Source organism: Muscardinus avellanarius, assembly GCF_963383645.1.
Source record: "Muscardinus avellanarius genome assembly, chromosome: 10".
Lineage (NCBI taxonomy): Eukaryota > Metazoa > Chordata > Mammalia > Rodentia > Gliridae > Muscardinus > Muscardinus avellanarius.
This window is the reverse complement of record NC_137796.1, coordinates 61,766,209-61,784,061: the sequence shown is the minus strand read 5'-3', so window position 1 is coordinate 61,784,061 and position 17,853 is coordinate 61,766,209. Positions and strand designations below refer to the sequence as shown.

At 50.8% G+C, this 17,853-nt stretch overlaps 1 protein-coding gene across 1 annotated transcript; it reads left to right on the top strand.

The window, feature by feature from the left end:
• Window positions 1-317: 317 nt before the first annotated feature.
• On the top strand, window positions 318-12,678 carry AKT1S1 (AKT1 substrate 1; the record flags this gene model as incomplete). Its single annotated transcript, XM_080704275.1, has 5 exons — window positions 318-442; window positions 6,248-6,636; window positions 8,234-8,311; window positions 8,390-8,559; window positions 12,535-12,678. The coding sequence occupies exons 1-5, from the start codon at window positions 390-392 to the stop codon at window positions 12,676-12,678; spliced, it is 834 nt and encodes a 277-aa protein (XP_080560401.1). The 5' UTR covers window positions 318-389.
• Window positions 12,679-17,853: the final 5,175 nt, after the last annotated feature.

Here is a 17,853-nt window from a genome sequence, read left to right as displayed (position 1 = left end):
TCTGCAGGGGGCAGGTTGGCGGGAGGGAGCGCCCACAGGCGTGATGGGCACAGGAAGCCCGGCCGGCTGCCATGTCACTGCCGGGCACCATTTTCCTCCAATTTTGTGGGAGAAGCTGATGACTGGCGGGGGTGTCGGGTCGTTCGCCTTACTTTGTTGCGGTCCCGGGAGAATCTGGGAACGGCCATATTTCTTGGGGGCAAAACGAAAAGGCCTGGGCGTGCGTAGAACCCTTTCCTCCACTCTGTCTGACGGGCTCTCCGCTGTTGCTGTCGCCCCACTAGTCCGAATGCGGCATCTGGTCGCCACGCTGGTCTCGGGCGGCCGCGCGGAGGGAGGCGGAGTGAGCGCGGCGGCGGAGGCGGCGGCGGAAGTGACGTGGCGCCGCCATGCCTTTTGAGGGCGGCGACGGCGCCGGGCCGGCCATGCTGGCTACGGGCACGTGAGTGGAGGCGGCGTGTGGACCGCGGTGTGGGGAGGACCTGGCCGCGCTGAGGCCGAGGGGCGCTGGGGGGACTGGCGGCTCGCGGGAGGGGTCCGCCCTGCGGGGACCAGAGGCCCGAGATCGTCCAGCGACCCTTTGCTGAGTGCTGGCAAGGAGTCTCCAGTGGGAGCTGTCGTGTCTAAACCCAGGCAAATCATAGGCACCCTTGTCTTTGGCTGTCCAGGCTCCCTGGGCTTCTTAACTTGGCCGTGGACATGTCCACGTTTTGGGGGGGTCGTTTAAGGGGACTCGGGGGCCCCCTCACCCGTCCGAAGGCGGGACTTCCGGTCCCGGCCCCCACCTGGGCGGGATTTCCTGTTTTCTTCCTAGAGAAGTGGGTCCTCCCTAGACCCCGGGCGTGGTAGGAAGGTGTCTCAGCGGCAGAGCCCGGTCCCGGACCTTCATCCCACCCCCAGACCTCGACGTGCATGCTCGCGATCCTCACACCGCCGGGTGCGGGCCACTTCCAGTTTGACAGGTGTTGGGGTCTTCATTGGCATCCCTCATTTCTTGGGGCACTTTCTCCTTTTCTCCACTTTTCCTGAGTCAGTTTCCTTCTCTCCTCACCCTCCACCCAACCACAGACACCTTGTCGTAAGGGGCCAGTCACCTTGCTGCCCCCCTCCTCTCCGGGATAGGTCTCAACCTCTTTGCCCATCTCAAGCTCCTCCATGGGGGCGGGGCCCTCCTTTCATCCCTTGGCTGCTTAGAGGTGACAGGACTTTCTCCCAAAAGGAGGGTGAAGGGTCGGCAGGCTCCCAGTAAGAGTCCAGAGAGCCCCTAAGCCCTGGCAGAGAGCTTTGTGTAAAGCCCCTTCTTTTTGCTCCTGCCTCTTGGGGGGAGGGCCCTGACATCCACTCTCCTCCATTTCACACTTCAGCCTGTGGCTACTCCAAGATCGAGTGCAGAAAGGGAGTTGGATCCCAAGCTCTATTATGCAGCACTTTACATGTTCCTAGGAGCTAGGGGCCTAGGGAGGTCACACCTGAGGCCAGGGGACCTTGAAACAGTCACTTCCCCACTATGAGCCGCAGTGTCCTTCTTCATCAGATGCGAAAGAGATAAGACACTGGGCACATCCCAGTTCCATAGGGTTTGGGACTTGGTCAGACAACAGTATCAGCCCTACTCTCGTGCCCTGTCCAGCTCTGTGCCTTCTTCATAGTGTCTTAAGCTCACTGAGCCTCATTCTCCCCTTGGAAAACTTCCCTTCTAAGGCAAGTGGGATGGATGGCAGTCAGGATTAAGAACAGACTCTGAGCCAGGTGTGCTGTCACCCTCCTGTAATCCTAGTACTCTTGAGGCTAAGATAGGAGGATCTCGGGTTCCAGGCCAGTCTCAGTAACTTAGACCCTGTTTCAAAATAAAAAACAAAAGAGAGTTGGTGTGCTGTCAGATATGGTAGTGCATACCTCTAATCCAAGAATTTGGGAGGCTGAGACAGGGTCACAGGTTTAAGACCAGCCTCAACAGCAAGGCCTTAACAACTTAGCAAAACCCTGTTTGTTTGTTTGTTTGTTTGTTTGTTTGTTTGTTGTGGTACTACTTCCAGCCCCATTTTTTATTCTTTTTCTTCTTTTTTCTTTTCGCTGTATTGGGGATGGAACCCAGGGGCATTCTACCTCTGAGAGACACCACCAGCCCTATTTATTTATTTATTTATTTTATTTATTTTGGTGGTGCTGGGGGTGGAACCCAGTGGCTTTTCTACCTCCGGGCTATACTCCCAGAACTATTTTATGCTTTATTTGGAAACGGGGTCTCACTAAGTTGCTGAGAACCTCACTAAGTAGCTGAGGCTGGCTTCAAACTTGTGCTATCCTCCTGTCTCAGCCTCCCAAGCATGGGGATTACAAGTGTGCTCCACCACGCCTGGCTTTGATTCTTTATTTGAAACAGGGTCTCAATGAGTTGCAAGGGGCCTCACTAATAGCTGAGGCTGTCTGCGAACCCCGATCCTCCTGTCTCCACCTCCCAAAAGCTGGGATTAAAAACATGCATCACCACACCCGGCCCCCTATTTTTTATTCTTATTTTTAGGGTTTGTTTATTTTGGGGGTGTGAGAGGGTGTGTATTTTTTTTGTGTGTGTGGGTCTGGGGATGGAACCCAGGGGCATTTGATCTCTGAGCTATTTTGAAACAGGCTCTCACTAAGTTGCCGAAGGCCTCACTGAGTAGCTGAGGCTGTCCGTGAACTGCAGTCCTCCTGTCTCAGCCTTCCAAATGTTGGGATTATAAGCTTGCGCCACCTTGCCCGGGTATTTGGGGGGGTATTAGGGATTGAACCCAGAGGCATTCTACCTCCAAGTTATACCCAACCTGATTTTATTTCTTATTTTGAAACAGGGTCTCACCAAGTTGCAGAGGACCTTGCTAGGTTGCTGAGGCTGGCTTTACACCTGTGTTCCTCGTGTCTCAGCCTCCCAAGTACTGGGACTACAAGCAGGCGCCACCACCAGGCCCAGCTTTTATTCTTAGTTTGAAATAGAGTCTTGGTACTTGCTGAGGCTGTCCTCCAACCTATGATCTGCTTGTCTCAGTCTCCCAAGTACTAGGATTACAGGTGTGCAGCACCATGTCTGGCTGTCCTTTTTTTTCAAAATAGAAAATAAAATAGGGCTTGGGAGTATAGCTCAGAGGTAGAACACCTCCGGGTTCAATCCAGTACAAAGAAAACAAAAACCACCCAGAGTCCAGGCCTCAGCCCTGCCTCTTTCTGGCTGTGTGACCCTTTTCAAGATGCTAAATCTCCCTGGGTCTGAGCTTGCAACTGTTAAGTAGGGTAGGGTATAGCCAGAGAAAGAATACCCCTGGATTGAATTCCCACACACAAAAAAGTGGGTAACAATGGTTCCTCCCTCCTGTGGGAAGGATGAGTGGGAAAAGAAGGTTGACCCCATGCTTGCTCAGGCCCTGCAGCCTGTGGGACAGGCTAGGTAAACCTTCCCTGCAGAGCTGTGTACTCAGCGAGTTCCCACCTTGGGGGAGTGGGAGGCAGTGTGAGAGGTGCAGAGTCCCCGCACCCGACATCTATGATTACAAGTTCCAAGGGGCCTGCAAATTGAATTCAAACTCCAAATTGCTTACTTCCCTTCTCTGTGCCCTAGTAGGCTTGAATTCCTCCAGCAAGTGGTACCCAGTACCTCTCCGAGGAGGTTCCTCAGCTGTACAGCAGCTCTGGCTCACTGCTCTGGTTAACAGGAGAAGAAAGAGGCGAGAAGCAGGCGGAGGCTGAGTCAGGGCAGGAGTCGGGCCCTGCCTTGCCCTTTGCTGCACCATTGACAGCCTAGGGCAACTTGTCCTGGGGACACAGGTGCCCAAGGGAGGGAGTTCAGAGCCCAAGGGAGGAGGCAGGCAGTGGTAGAGGTGTCATAGCGGCTGAGGTGACAGGCACTCGAGTGGAGGGAGCCCAGGTGTTGTGGGGCTTAGGAAGACACGTGATCCATCCTGGGGGACCAGGGTGGACTTAACAGAGGAAGTACGAAGACACTCTTATAGGAAATCCAGAAGCTTTGTGTGGCTTTCTAGGCACAGAGCAGCTTGCACATCTTTTTTTTTTTTTTTTTAAAGAGGGTTTTGTTTTATTTTATTTTTGTGGTAATGGGAATTGAACCCAGGGGCATTCTACCTCTTGAGTTACACCTCCAGCTCTATTTTTTAAAATATTTTATTTGGAAATAGGGTCTTGCTAAGTTGATGAGAACCTCACTAAGTTCTTTTGTTTTTGTTTTTGTTGTTTTTTGTTTTTGTTTTGTTTTTGGTGGTACTGGGGATGGAACCCTTCTACCTGCGGGCTACACTCCCAGACCTATTTTATATGTTTTTTTTTTAATTTGGGAACAGGGTCTCTTAAGCCAGCGAGGCTGGCTTCGAACCTGCGCGATCCTCCTGTCTTCACCTCCCAAGTGCAGGGATTAACAAGTGTGCTCCACCATGCCCGGCCCTCACTACGTTTTTGAGGCTGGCTTTGAACCTGCAATCTTTCGGACTCAGCCTCCCAAGTACTGGGATTATAAGGGTGCACCACCACACCCAGCTTTATTATTTTTTTACTTTTTTTTTTTTTCCATGGTACTGAGAGTGGAACCCAGGGGCTTTTCTACCTCCGAACTATACTCCCAAAACTAATTTTATACTTTATTTGGAAACAGGGTCTCACTAAGTTGCTGACAGCCTCACTAAGTAGCTGAGGCTGGCTTTGAACCTGTGCAATCCTCCTGTCTCAGTCTCCCAAGCACTGGGATTACAAGTGTGCGCCACCATGGCCGGCTCATTTTTTTTAAGAGCAGACCATAACTGGGTTTTTTTTGTTGTTGTTTTTTACCTCCGAGCTACACCCCCTGCCCTAGTTTTTATTTTTATTTTGAAACCGGGTCTCACTGAGTTGCAGAGGGCCTCACTAAGTAGCTGAGGCTGTCTGCAAACCTCCCAAATGCTGGGATTATAAGTGTGCACACCCAGCTCCTGGCTCATTGTGTGTGTGTGTGTGTGGTGGTGTTGTTTTTTGTTTTTTAAATAGGGCCTTGCTTGCTGGGCATGGTAGCCCACAATTGTAATCCCCGAGTTTGGGAGGCGCAGAGACAGGAGAATTGTGCAGGTTAGAAGCCAGCCGCGCTGGCTTAAGAGACCCTGCTTCCAAATAAAAAAAAGTATAAAGTAGGTCTGGGAGTGTAGCCCGGAGGTAGAAGGGTTTCCAGGAACCCCAGTACACCAAAAAAAATAGGGCCTTGCTAAATTGTTGAGGCAGACCTTGAACCTGTATCCTCCTGTCTCAGCCTCCCAAGTACTGGGGTTACAGGTGTGCCACCATGCCTGGTTTCAGACAGCTTTTTCCCAAGAGAAATGTAACAGGGTAGCTCAGACATTGTGAGATCCAGGAGTAAGAAAAGGTTTGTCCATCCCAGGATGAGTGAAAGATGGGCAGTGGGTGGATAACCAGTGCTGTGGGCATAGGGACTACCTCGCCTTTGGAGATTGTGGTGAGGGGAAGGGTCAGCCCTTGGTTTAGAAGCTTCTAAGTCTCCAACTGGATGGACTGGAGGCTGGAGTGTTGCTCCCAACAGAAAAACAATGCCAGCCTGCTCGTCTCATTTAAATTCCCTAGAAGCCAGGCGTGGTGGCGCACGCTTGTATTCCCAGCATTTGGGAGTCTGACAGGAGGATCACAGGGACAGCCTCAGCTACTTAGTGAGGCCCTTTGCAATTCAATGAGACCTTGTTTCAAAATAAAGAAAAAAAAATAGGGCTCAGATAGAATGCTTCTGGGTTTCCTCCCCAGTACCACACACAAAAAAATATGCCTAGAAGTGCTGTGCGTAGTGACACATGCCTATTGAGAGACAAGAGGATCACAGGTTTGAGGCCAGCCTTAGCAATTTAGCAAGGCCCTGTTTCAAAATAAAAATTAAAAAGGCCCGGAGGTGTAGCACAGAGGTAGAATGCCCCTGGATCCAGTTCCCAGTGTGGCCTGGCTGTTCATTGCACCTCACCGCTTGGAGCCGCTGCGTCCCTTGGACTTGAGTGGGTGGCTGGTGGCTCTCATGGGGCCCATAGGAGATCCGAGGCTGGAGAGGCCGGCACAGACATGGAGCAGGAGGGAGGTGGAGGAGCCAGGGTTACCGTTGGAGACCTGGGGGAGTTCCCCCAAGGCAGAGAGCTCAGCCTCAAGCGGTGGGTGCAAGGGGACAGGTGGACACAGGACTGGAAGAGGGACAGTGCTGGCAGCCAGGCTTCAGCTCCCTGTGTCCTGCTCTGGCCCACAGGGCGCGGATGGCGTCGGGGCGGCCCGAGGAGCTGTGGGAAGCCGTGGTGGGGGCCGCTGAGCGCTTCCGGGCCCGGACAGGCACAGAGCTGGTGCTGCTGACCGCCGCACCACCACCCCCACCTCGCCCGGGGCCCTGTGCCTATGCCGCCCATGGCCGTGGGGCCCTGGCTGAGGCTGCCCGCCGCTGCCTCCATGATATTGCCCAGGCCCATAGGGCAGCCGCTGCTGCCCGGCCACCCGGGCCCCCACCAGCTCCACAGCCACCTAGCCCTGTCCCGAGCCCACCCCGGCCTGCCCTGGTGGCCAGGGAGGACGAAGAGGAAGACGAGGATGAGCCCACAGAGACGGAGACCTCTGGGGAGCGGCTGGGTGGCAGTGATAATGGAGGTAAGAGGGTGGACAGGGCGTCTGGTGGTCAGCCCAGCCAGCTGCTTGCAGTGGGATCCCCTGGGAGGCAGGACCACCCGTCACTGAGCCCTTGTGTTCCACGGAAGCTGCATTGCCAAGACCCTGATAGCCACGTGAGCTTGTCCGTGGCTTGCTGTGTGACCTCAAGCCAGTTACCCCTCCTATCGGAGCTTTACACCCATTTTCTAACACTGGTGTGCTGGGACAGCTCTGTGCCTGGAGTGTTCAGCAGAGACGAAGCATGCCCAGGCCCTCTTCTCCGGGGTCCTGGTGTGGCCAAGCAACTGGACCTTGTTTTGGGGGCGGCCCCTCCTGAGAAGGAAGATGAGCAGAGTAGGTGTAGTTTCCCAGGATTAAAGAGGAATAAGGGATGTGGCTAACACCTAAGGAAATCAAGGCCCTTTGAGGACCTTGGAATTGTAGCTTTCCTGGAACATCAGTGGCCAGTAGTCTCTCCTACCAGGAAAGCCAGGAAGCAACCACCTTGGGGTGGCGGGGTAGAGGTTGGCTGCTTCCCGGAGCCTGAACTATAACTTGAGGGCATTGAGTGAGTAGGAATTTCCAGGAGATAAGTAGGAATTATTCTTTTGTTATTACCAACAGCTGGCTTCCTCACCGCTGCTGGAGAAAACCATAGTGGGAAGGACATTACTCTGGACCCAGGTGTCCTGGGTCAACATCCTGGTGATGCCACTATCTGCAGGATCATGGTCAAGTGACATGATCTGTCAATCTGTCAGGGCCTTTGGGGGTCTCCACTCGTCAGACAGGGAATCTTGTCATGCCATATTTATTTCAGTCTTTTTTTTTTTTTCCCCCTGTGGTGCTGGAGATTGAACCCACAGGCATTATTCCTCCAAGCTATACCCTCAGCTTTTTTTTCTTGCGATACTAGGGATGAAAACCAGGAGCGTTGTGGATGGAACCCAGGGACATTTTACCTCTGAGTGACAGCCCAGCCCTATTTTTTAGTCTTTATTTTGAAAAAGGGTCTCACTTAATTGCAAAGGGCCTCACTAAGTTGCTAAGGCGTCTGCAAACCGCATTCCTCCTGTCAGGCTCCCAAATGCTGGGATTACAAGCATGCGCCACCACACCCAGCTTAGTCTTTGTATTTTTTTGAAACAGGGTGTCACTGAATTGGCCTCACTAAGTAGCTGAGGCTGTCCATGAACCATGATCCTCCAGTCTCGATCTCCTTAATGCTGAGATTACAAGTGTGCACCACCATGCCTGGGTGTTCATTTTTATTTTTTAATTTTGAAACAGGGTCTCAATAAGTTGCTGAGGCTCTTCCTATGTTGTTGACGCTGGCCTCCAACCTGTGATTCCTCCTACCAGCCTTCCAAGTACTGGGGTTACAGGTGTGCCACCATACTTGGCTTCAGCCTGTGTTCTGAGCCATACTGCACCAAATAGATCGTAGAGATTTCGTGTTAATGCATGAGATTTAACATAATTCTGTCAGTGACTAGGCAGGGAACCAGGGAAAGGTATTGGAGCAGAAGGAATAGTCATCGCAGAAGCCCTAACGGGATGAGGACCTGACTGGCTAGGCCACTGCTGCTGTCCACAGGGCTCTTCATGATGGATGAGGATGCCACCCTTCAGGACCTGCCCCCCTTCTGTGAGTCAGACCCTGAGAGCACAGATGGTGAGTACCAGGGTGGTCCCCACTCTGAGAACTGGGATGAGCACAGGAACAGAGGCTGAAGTTCCCCCTCTCTCACAGACGGCAGCCTGAGCGAAGAAACCCCTGCTGGCCCCACAGCCTACGCGGTGCCCCCCGCCTCAGCCCTGCCCACACAGCAGTATGCCAAGTCCCTGCCTGTGTCTGTGCCAGTCTGGGCCTTCAAGGAGAAGAGGACGGAGGCGCGGTCATCAGATGAGGAGAATGGGCAGGTAGGGCAGAGGGTGGCTGGAGGGCTCCAAGCTAGCTCCCACAGCACAGCCTCACCTCGTGCTCCCTGCAACCTTGACTGCCAGGGTTTTGTTTTTGTTTCTGTAGTACTGGAGATTGAACCCAGGGACTTTCTACCTCTGAGCTATAATCCCAGCCCTATTTTATTCTTTATTTTGAAACAGGGTCTCACTAAGTTGCTGAGGCTGACCATGAACGTGCGATCCTCCTGTCTCAGCCTTCCGAGTGACTGGGATTACAAGAGAGCACCACCACCCCTGGCAACCAGCTGGTTTTCAGGCCAGAGCTCTGCGATTTTATCCTGGAACTGGAGATTGAATCCCAGAGCACTATACCACTGAGCTACATCCCCAGTCCCTATATATTTATCTATCTGTCCATTTATTTATTTATCTAGAGGCATTAGGGATTGAACCTAGGGGTATTCTGTCTCAGAGCTATACCCCCAGCCCTATTTCATTTTTTATTTTCAAATAGGGTCTCACCGAGTTTGGAGGGCCTAAGTTGTTGAGGCCGGTTCCAAACCTGTGATCCTCCTGTCTCAGCCTCCCAAGCACTGGGATTACAAATGTGCGCCACTATGCCTAGCCTTTTTTTTTTTTTTTTTTTTTTTCCCCCAGTACTTGGGACGGAACCCAGGGACATTGTACCTCCAAGCTACAGCCCCAGCCCTATTTTTTTTTTATTTTATTTATTTTATTTATTTATTTATTTATATTTTTGGGTGGTACTGGGGGGTAGAACCCAGAGGCTTTCTACCTCTGGGCTATACTCCCAGACCTTTTTTATATTTTATTTGGAAACAGGGTCTCACTAAGTTGCTGAGGCTGGCTTCGAACCTGTGCGATCCTCCTGTCTCAGCCTCCGAAGCGCGGGGATTACAAGCGTGCGCCACCACACCCGGCTTTTATTCTTTATTTTTTTGAAACAGGGTCTCACTGAGTTGCAAAGGGCCCCACTAAGTAGCTGAGGCTGTCCAAGGACCCGGATCTCCTGTCTCAGCCTCCCAAATGCTGGGGTTACAAGCATGCGCCACCATGCCTGGCCTGTGCATCTTTTTTTTTTAACTTAGTCTTTATTTTTTATTTTTACTTATTTTTTGTGTGGTACTGGGGGTGGAACCCAGGAGCTTTTCTACCTCCAGGCTGTACTCCCAGACGAGTTTTATACTTTATTTGGAAACAGGGTCTCACCAAGTTGCTGAGAGCCTCACTTAAGTAGCTGAGGCTGGCTTCAAACCTGTGCGATCCTCCTGTTTCAGCCTCCCAAGAGCGGGGATTACAAGCGTGCGCCACTACACCTGGATTGCTTGCTTGTTTGTGTGTTTGTTTATTTGTAGTAATGGTGATTGAACCCAGGGGCATTCCACCTCTGAGCTACACCCCCAGCCCTATTTTATTCTTTATTTTGAAATATGGTCTCACAAAGTTGTAGAGAGCTTCACAAGTTGCTGAGGCTGGCCTTGAACCTGCAATCCTGTCTCAGCCTCCCAAGTATCCTGGGATTACAAGCATGCGCCACCATGCCTGGCTTATTATTTATTTATTTATTTATATGTGATAATGGGGTGGAACCCAGGGGCTTTTCTACCTCTAGGCTATACTCCCAGCCCTATTTTATTCTTTATTTTGAAACATGGTTTCACTAAATTGTAGAGAGCTTCACAAGTTGCTGAGGCTGGCTTTGAACCTGCCCGATCCTCCTGTCTCAGCCTCCCAAGTGCTGGGATTACAAGTATGCACCACCACGCTCGGCCCTCCCATATTTTTTATTTTGAGACAGGGTTTCACTAAGCCTTGATTTTTTTTTTTTTTTTTTTTTTTTTTTTTTTTTTTTTTTTTTTTTTCCGATTCTGGGGATGGAACCCAGAGGCATTTGACTCTGAGCTACACCCCCTGCCCTATTTTTTATTCTTTATTTTGAAACTGGGTCTAAGTTGCGGAGGGCCTCACTAAGTAGCTGAGACTGTCTGCGAACCGCGATCCTCAGGTCTCAGCCTCCCAAGCGCTGGGATCACAAGCATGCGCCACCACGCCCGGCTGAATCCTTGATCTTTTGATCCTCCTTCCTCATCCTCCTGAACAGCTGGGATATAGGCAGGTGCTGCTGCGCCTAGCCTTTAGTTTTAACTAGTGTGGCCTTATGATGTGTCTAGTGCCCTATAGGAAAGACCTCGTCTCTATTCTCTCCTTTCCTGGAACAGCTCCATTTATTGAACAACTGTTCTGGGCAAGGTACAGGTATTTCGGCAAGGTACAGGTATTTCGGCATCCGTTCCAGATGAGGAAACCGAGGCTTGGAGGGTCAGATCACCCCGACAATCCTGGTTGCTCCTAAATTTGCCCCTCCCCAGTACCCTCCTCTGCCCACAAACACCCAGTTTGGAGTTCCTGGCGGGCTACCTATCCTTGTCCCCGTGAAACGTCACTGAAACTCCCTGAAACTGAGAGAAAACTGAGGCACTGAGAGGACATAAGACCTCCCAGAGGGCTGGGACTACAAGAGGCAGAGCTGGGATCAGAGCCTCGCCACCTTCAGAAAAGGAGCTGTGGGCCACCCGGGAGGAGCCTGAGGCCCCACTGTCCCCTCAAGCCTCAGTGTCCTTATCTGCAAATCATTAAACAACCTTGGTGGCTCCACAGGGCCTAGGAACAGTGCAGAACAGCCCAGACAGATACTTCTGTCCTTGATGGCAGCTCCTGGCAACACAAGTTATCTAACTGAACCTCCAGGACTTCCCTCGTGCTGGGCCCCAGCTCTCTTCTAATGAGCTCAGGTCCGGTTACTGCCGTGGCTTCTCTCCTGGTAGAGCGCAGAGGCAGCACTAGGTGGACAGGACAGAGCCTTTGTGCAGTGATGGCCCCTTGATATTTTGCCTTTTTTTTCCCCCCCCAGGGGTGAGGGGTACTAAGAATAGAACCGAAGGGCATTCTACCTCCATGCTACACCCCTATCCCTTTTTATTTTTTGTTTTGAAACAGGGTCTTGCTAGGTGGTTGAGAGTCTTGCTAAGTTGCTGAGGCTGTCCTTGAACCAGCGATCCTGTTTCAGCCTCCCAAGTACTAGTATTACAGGTCTGTGTCACAGGAAAGGAATGGCTGGTAGCCCCTCTCCCTTTTTTGTATGGCACTGGGGAATGAACCCAGGAACATTATACCTCTAGGCTATACCTCAGCCCTATAGTAATTTTATTTGGAAACAGAGTCTCACTAGGTTGCTGAGGGCCTCACTACTTGCTGAGGCTGTCTTTGAAACTGCCATCCTCCTTTCTAGCCTTCCAAGTACTAGGACTACAAGCGTGCACCAAGCCTGGCCTAGTTACCCAGGGGGATTCTACCAACAAGCTACACCCCAGCCCTATTTTTTATTTTGAGACAGGGTCTCACTGAGTTACAGAGGACTTCACTAAGTAGCTGAGGCTGTCTGTGGTATCCTTCGGTCTCAGCCTCCCGAATGCTGGGATTAGGAGTCTCCACCACCATGCCTGGCTTAGTTCTCTCTTGATCAGTACCCAAGCTGATTATCATATTCAGTCTTCACCCGGGCCAGTTAACACCATTTCTCAATAGGGGAGACCGGCATTAGGAAGTATCTCTTGTTTACCTCTCGTTGGTGGCAGAGGTCTGATAAGAACGCGGCAGAACCTCCAGCCCAAACCCTCAGAGCTGAGACCCTCCGCTCGCACACAGACAAGCAGCATTTCCACTGCGACCGAATAGGGGGCTGTGGCGGCGCCTACGTCTAGGTTAAAGGGGTCAGGAAGGCTGCTGGTAGGAGGTGGTCTGAGTCGGATACAAGGGCCGCACTTAGAGCAAGATGGGGAGAAGAGCGTGGCTGGCGGGGAGCTTCGCAGAGCACAAGCAGGAGGGTGGGCATGACCCGAAAAGGGCCTGGCCACGTGGGTGCTGACCCCTCCCCGCCGTGGTGTTGACTCCTCCCCACCGCCGTTTCCGCAGCCCTCCTCGCCGGACCTGGACCGTATCGCGGCGAGCATGCGCGCGCTCGTGCTGCGGGAGGCAGAGGACACTCAGGTCTTCGGAGATCTGCCGCGGCCCAGACTCAACACCAGCGACTTCCAGAAGCTAAAGCGGAAATACTGAGGCTCTGAGAGCGAGCTTCCCAGATCGGATTCCGCCCTACCCTACACTACGCCCCTGCCCCGCCCCCGGGGCTCGCCAATCTGAGTCAGGTCCGAGATTCCCTTCCCAGGGGCCGATTGACTTGCCTCAGCCAATCCCCACCGCCCTTCCAACCCGCGCCCACTTCGCTTCTGGAGCCGGATCTGTCCAGTCTCCCTATTGGTTCTGTCGCCCTTTTTTTCTGCCCGGCAACAGATTCATAATCCGGGGGATTGGCTCGCTCCCTGGTTAAGGGCGTGGCTTAGTTCTAAACCCTGATTGGGTCAACGCCGACTGTTGCTAGCACGGCATTGGCTCTATCCCTGAAAGAGCACAGCCAAGCCCCAGGATTGGGTAGTGGCATTCCACTTTAGCCTAGTGAATGGGCAGCTCTTTCATTTGATTGGCTCGAGTTCTATCAATGACTTGGTCAATCTCGGGGTCACCTTCCGCCCTTCCTGAACTCTCACCTAATTGGCTCCAGCCTTCTGGGGGTGTGGCCAAGCCCTCCTGTGCCCGGAATTGGCCTGTGGCCTTTAATTTACGTCTTTACACTACTGGGGCTGGGTGCTTTTGCCCAAGTCCTGACAATTGTGCCCCTGGCCGCCTTGGGGATGGCCCAATTCTGTCCCTGCGTTTGATACTCCCTCTCATTGGTTCCATCCCACAACAACCTGCCAATCGAATCCCGTCCTTGCTTCCAGGACAATACCAGCTCCCACCCCTCTTTCCCCACCCCCACAGGTGCCTTAAAGGGCCCTCGTCCACCCTAGGTGGAGGGCAGGGGGCCTCACTCTCCGGCCCTGGTGTTGGGGAGAGAGTGGGGGGTGATCGGGAGTTGGGAGTGACTCTGAGATTAAAAAGTTTTACCTCTGGTAATTGAGTGCACGGTGTGTTAAGGTTTTTCATCATTTTCTGCAGCAAAAGAGCAGCACTTCATTAACTTTCTGTTGGAATTTAGAAATTTGAATTCTTGTCTGTATTGTATTGGTAAGAAAACGGATATTCACAGGGTCAGGACAAGCATTCGGGTCCTGTGACCATAAAACGCTAGTTTTCAGGCAGATGAACGTTGGTACTAGAAAAGTCCTTAAGAAATTAGTGGTTTGGTTTGGTTTGGTTTGGTTTTTGGCAGTACTGGGAATGGAACCCAGGGCCATTCCACCTCCAAGCTACACCCCCAGCCCTTTTTTTACATTTTGAAACAGGTTCTCACTGCGTTGCTAAGGGCCTCGCTAAGTAGCTGAGGCAGTCCGCAAACCGCAATCCTTTCTCAGCCTCCCAAATGCTGGGATTACAAGCATGTGCCACCACGGCAGGCAAGAAATTAGTTTCTAAACCAGGCACCATGGCACACCTGTAGTCCCATCACTTGGGAAGTTTTTTGTTTGTTTGTTTGTTTGTTTGTTTGTGGGTTTTTGGGTGGTACTGGGGATGGAACCCAAGGGCCTTCTACCTCCAGGCTACACTCCCAGGCCTATTTTATATTTTATTTGGAAACAGGATCTCTTAAGCCAGCAGAGGCAGGCTTCGAACCTGCGCGATCCTCCTGTCTCAGCCTCCCAAGCGTGGGGATTACAAGTGTGCGCCACCACGCCCGGCTTCACTTGGAAGTTCAGACAGGATCACAGGTGCAAATTTAGCAAGACCTTGTTTAAAATTAAAAAGGAGCCGGGTGTGATGGTGCACACCTGTAATCCCAGTATTAGGGAGGCTTTGCCAGGAAGATTGCAGGTTCATGGACAGCCTCAGCTACTTAGTGACACCATCTGCAACTTAGTTTCAAAAAAAAAAAAAAAAAGAAGAAGAATAAAATTAGGGCCAGGCGTGGTGATGCACACTTGTGATCCCAGCATTTGGGAGGCTGAGGCAGGTTCAGAGACAGCCTCAGCTACTTAGTGAGGTCTTCTGCAACTTAGTGAGACTTTGTTTCAAAATAAAGAATTTTTAAAAATAGAGCTAGGGGTGTAGTTCAGAGATGGAAGTCCCCTGGGTTCCAACCCCAGTATCACCAAAAGAGAGAGAGAGAGAGAAAAGAAAAGCAAGGCCCAGTAGCGCATACCTGTAATCCCAGGGCCAGTTTAAGGACAGACTAAGCAACCTAGTGAGACCTTGTTTCAGAGTATAAGTAAAAAGCCAGGCATGATGGTACATGCTTATAATCTTAGCATTTGGGAAGCTTAGACAGGAGGAATGGAGTTCACAGACTGCTTCAACTACTACTTAGTGATGCCCTTTGCAATTCAGTGAGACCCTGTTTCAAAATAAAGTATAACAAATAGGGCTGGGGATGTAGCTTGGAGGTAGAATGACCCTGGATTCCATCCTTAGTATCACCCAAAAAAAAAAAAGTATGAAAAAATACAGCTAGGGCTTGGGAGTGTAGCATGGAAGTAGAATGCCTCTAAGTTCCATCTCCAGAACCAAAAATTTAAAAAAAGGGTTGGGAGTCCGGCGGTCGTGGTGGCGCACGCTTGCAATCCCAGCATTTGGGAGGCTAAAACCGGAGGATCCCGGTTCATGGACAGCCTCAGCTACTTAGTGAGGCCCTCCACAACTCAATGAGACCCTGTTTCAAAATAAAGAATAAAAAATTGGACAGGGGTGTAGCTTGTAAGTCGAATGCCTCTGGGTTCCATCCCCAGACCCGCAAAAAATAAAATAAAAATAAAAATAAAAAAGGGTTGGGGGTGTAACACAGAGGCATAATTCCCCTGAGTTCATTTCCCAGTACCAACAAGAAAGAAAAATCAATCTGTAGAGACCATGTATTCCGCAGCAAATCCAGGGACTTCCAGCCAGGAATTTCCAACCTTAAGAAAACTTGGAGGTTGGTTATGGTGCGCACACTTTTAATCCCAGTACTTGGGAGGCTAAGACAGGAGGAATGCCAGGTTCATGACCAGCCTCCGCAACTTAGTGAGACCATGTTTCAAAAATAAAGAATAAACCGGGTGTGGTGGCACACACTTGTAATCCCAGCATTCAGGAGGCTGAGACCAGAGGATCACAGTTCCCCGACAGCCTCAGCTCCTTAGGCCCTCTGCAACTTAGTGAGACCCTGTTTTAAAATAATCTTTATTTTAAAATAAAGATTAAAAAATAGGGCAGGGGGTATAGCTCTGAGGTCAGATGCCCCTGGGTTCCATCTCTAGACCTGCAAAAAAAAAAGAAGGGCCGGGTGTGGTGGCGCATGCTTGTAATCCCCGAGTTTGAGAGGCGGAGACAGGAGGATTGCACAGGTTCAAAGCCAGCCTCACTGGTTTAAGAGACCCTGTTTCTGAATAAAAATGTATAAAATAGGTCTGGGAGTGTAGCCCAGAGGTAGAAGGGGTTTCCAGGAACCCCAGTACCACCACCACCCCCAAAAAAAAAAGAGAAAGAAAGGAAGGAAAAAAGGAAGGAAGGAAGGAAGGAAGGAAGGAAGGAAAAAATAAAAAAGAATAAAAAGCCTGGGGTGTAGCTTGGAGTTTGAATGGCCCTGGGTTTCATCCCCAGTACAACTTTCACACAAATAAGAAAACAACTTGCTGTTAGGTGGGTGGAACCTAGTTCTAAATTAAACCAGGAATGAATGGTCACAATGGCGGGCTTACTAACACCCACTGTTTGTTGGTGCTGGGGGTTGACCTGGATACATTCTACCTCTGAGCTACACCATCATTTCTGGGTGGGGGGTTTAGTGGGGATTGAACTCAGGGATATTCTATCTCCAAGCTACATCCCCAGATCTATTTTTTTTATTCTTTTTTTTTTTTTTTTTGGCACAGGTCTGGGGATGGAACCCAGGGGTATTCTACCTCCAAACTACACCCCCTGCCCTATTTTTGATTCTCCCCCCCCCCCCGCGGGTCTGAGGATGGAACCCAGGGGCATTTGACCTCTGAGCTACATCCCCTGCCCTATTTTTTAATCTTTTTTTTAAACGGGTCTCACTGAGTTGCAGAGGGCATTACTAAGTAGCTGAGGCTGTCCGCGAACCGTGATCCTCCCGGTCTCAGCCTCCTGAATGTTGGGATTACAAGCGTGCGCCACCATGCCAGGCTTTTATTCTTTATTTTGAAAAAGGGTCTCACTGAGTTGCAGAGGGCCTAAGTAGCTGAGGCTGTCTGTGAACCGCGAAACTCTTTTCTCAGCCTCCCAAATGCTGGGATTACAAGCATGTGCCACCACCCTGGCTTCTTTTTTATTCTTTACTTTTCTTATATTTATTTATTTATTGTAGTACTGGGGGTGGAACACAGGGGCTTTTCTACCTCCAGGCTATACTCCCAGACCTATTTTATATTTTCTTTGGAAGCAGAGTCTCACTAAGTTGCTGAGAGCCTTACTAAGTAGCTGAGGCTGGCTTTGAACCTGTGTGATCGATCCTCCTGTCTCAGCCTCCCAAGCTCTGGAATTACAAGCATGTGCCACCACGCCTGACTATTCTTTATTTTGAAACATGGTCTCACTAAATTGCACAGGGCCTCACTAAGTAGCTGAGGCTGGCTGCAAACCTGAGATCCTCCCTTCTCAGCCACCCAAGTACTGGAATTACAAGCATGTGCCATCATGCCCAGCTCCTACAGTACTTTTTTTTTTTTTTGGTATTGGGATGAACCCAGGGGCCTTCTACCTCCAGGCTACACTCCCAGCCCTATTTTTTATTCTTTGTCTTTTTTATTTTATTTTTATTTTTGGTGGTACTGGGGTTCCTGGAAACCCTTCTACCTCCAGGCTACACTCCCAGACACCTATTTTTTATATTTTTATTTGGAAATGGTCTCTTAAGCCAGGGAGGCTGGCTTCAAACCTGCGTGATCCTCCTGTCTCTGCCTTCCATGCATGGGGATTATAAGTGTACGCCCCACGCCCAGCTTTATTCTTTATTTTTGAAACAGAGTCTCACTGAATTGCAAAGGGCCTTACTAAGTAGCTGGTACTGTCTTCGAACTGCAAGCCTTTCTCAGCCTCCCAAATTCTGGGATTACAAATGTGCTGCAGTCATCTCATCTAGGCTTAAAATCCCAGTACCTGGATGGCTTAGACTGGAGGATGGAAGATTGGAAGACAACTTCTACAAGTAGTAAGACTTTCATCAAAAAGTTTTACTTCTCCGGGCGTGATCGTGCACATTTGTAATCCCTGCTCTTGGGAGGCTGAGACAGGAGGATC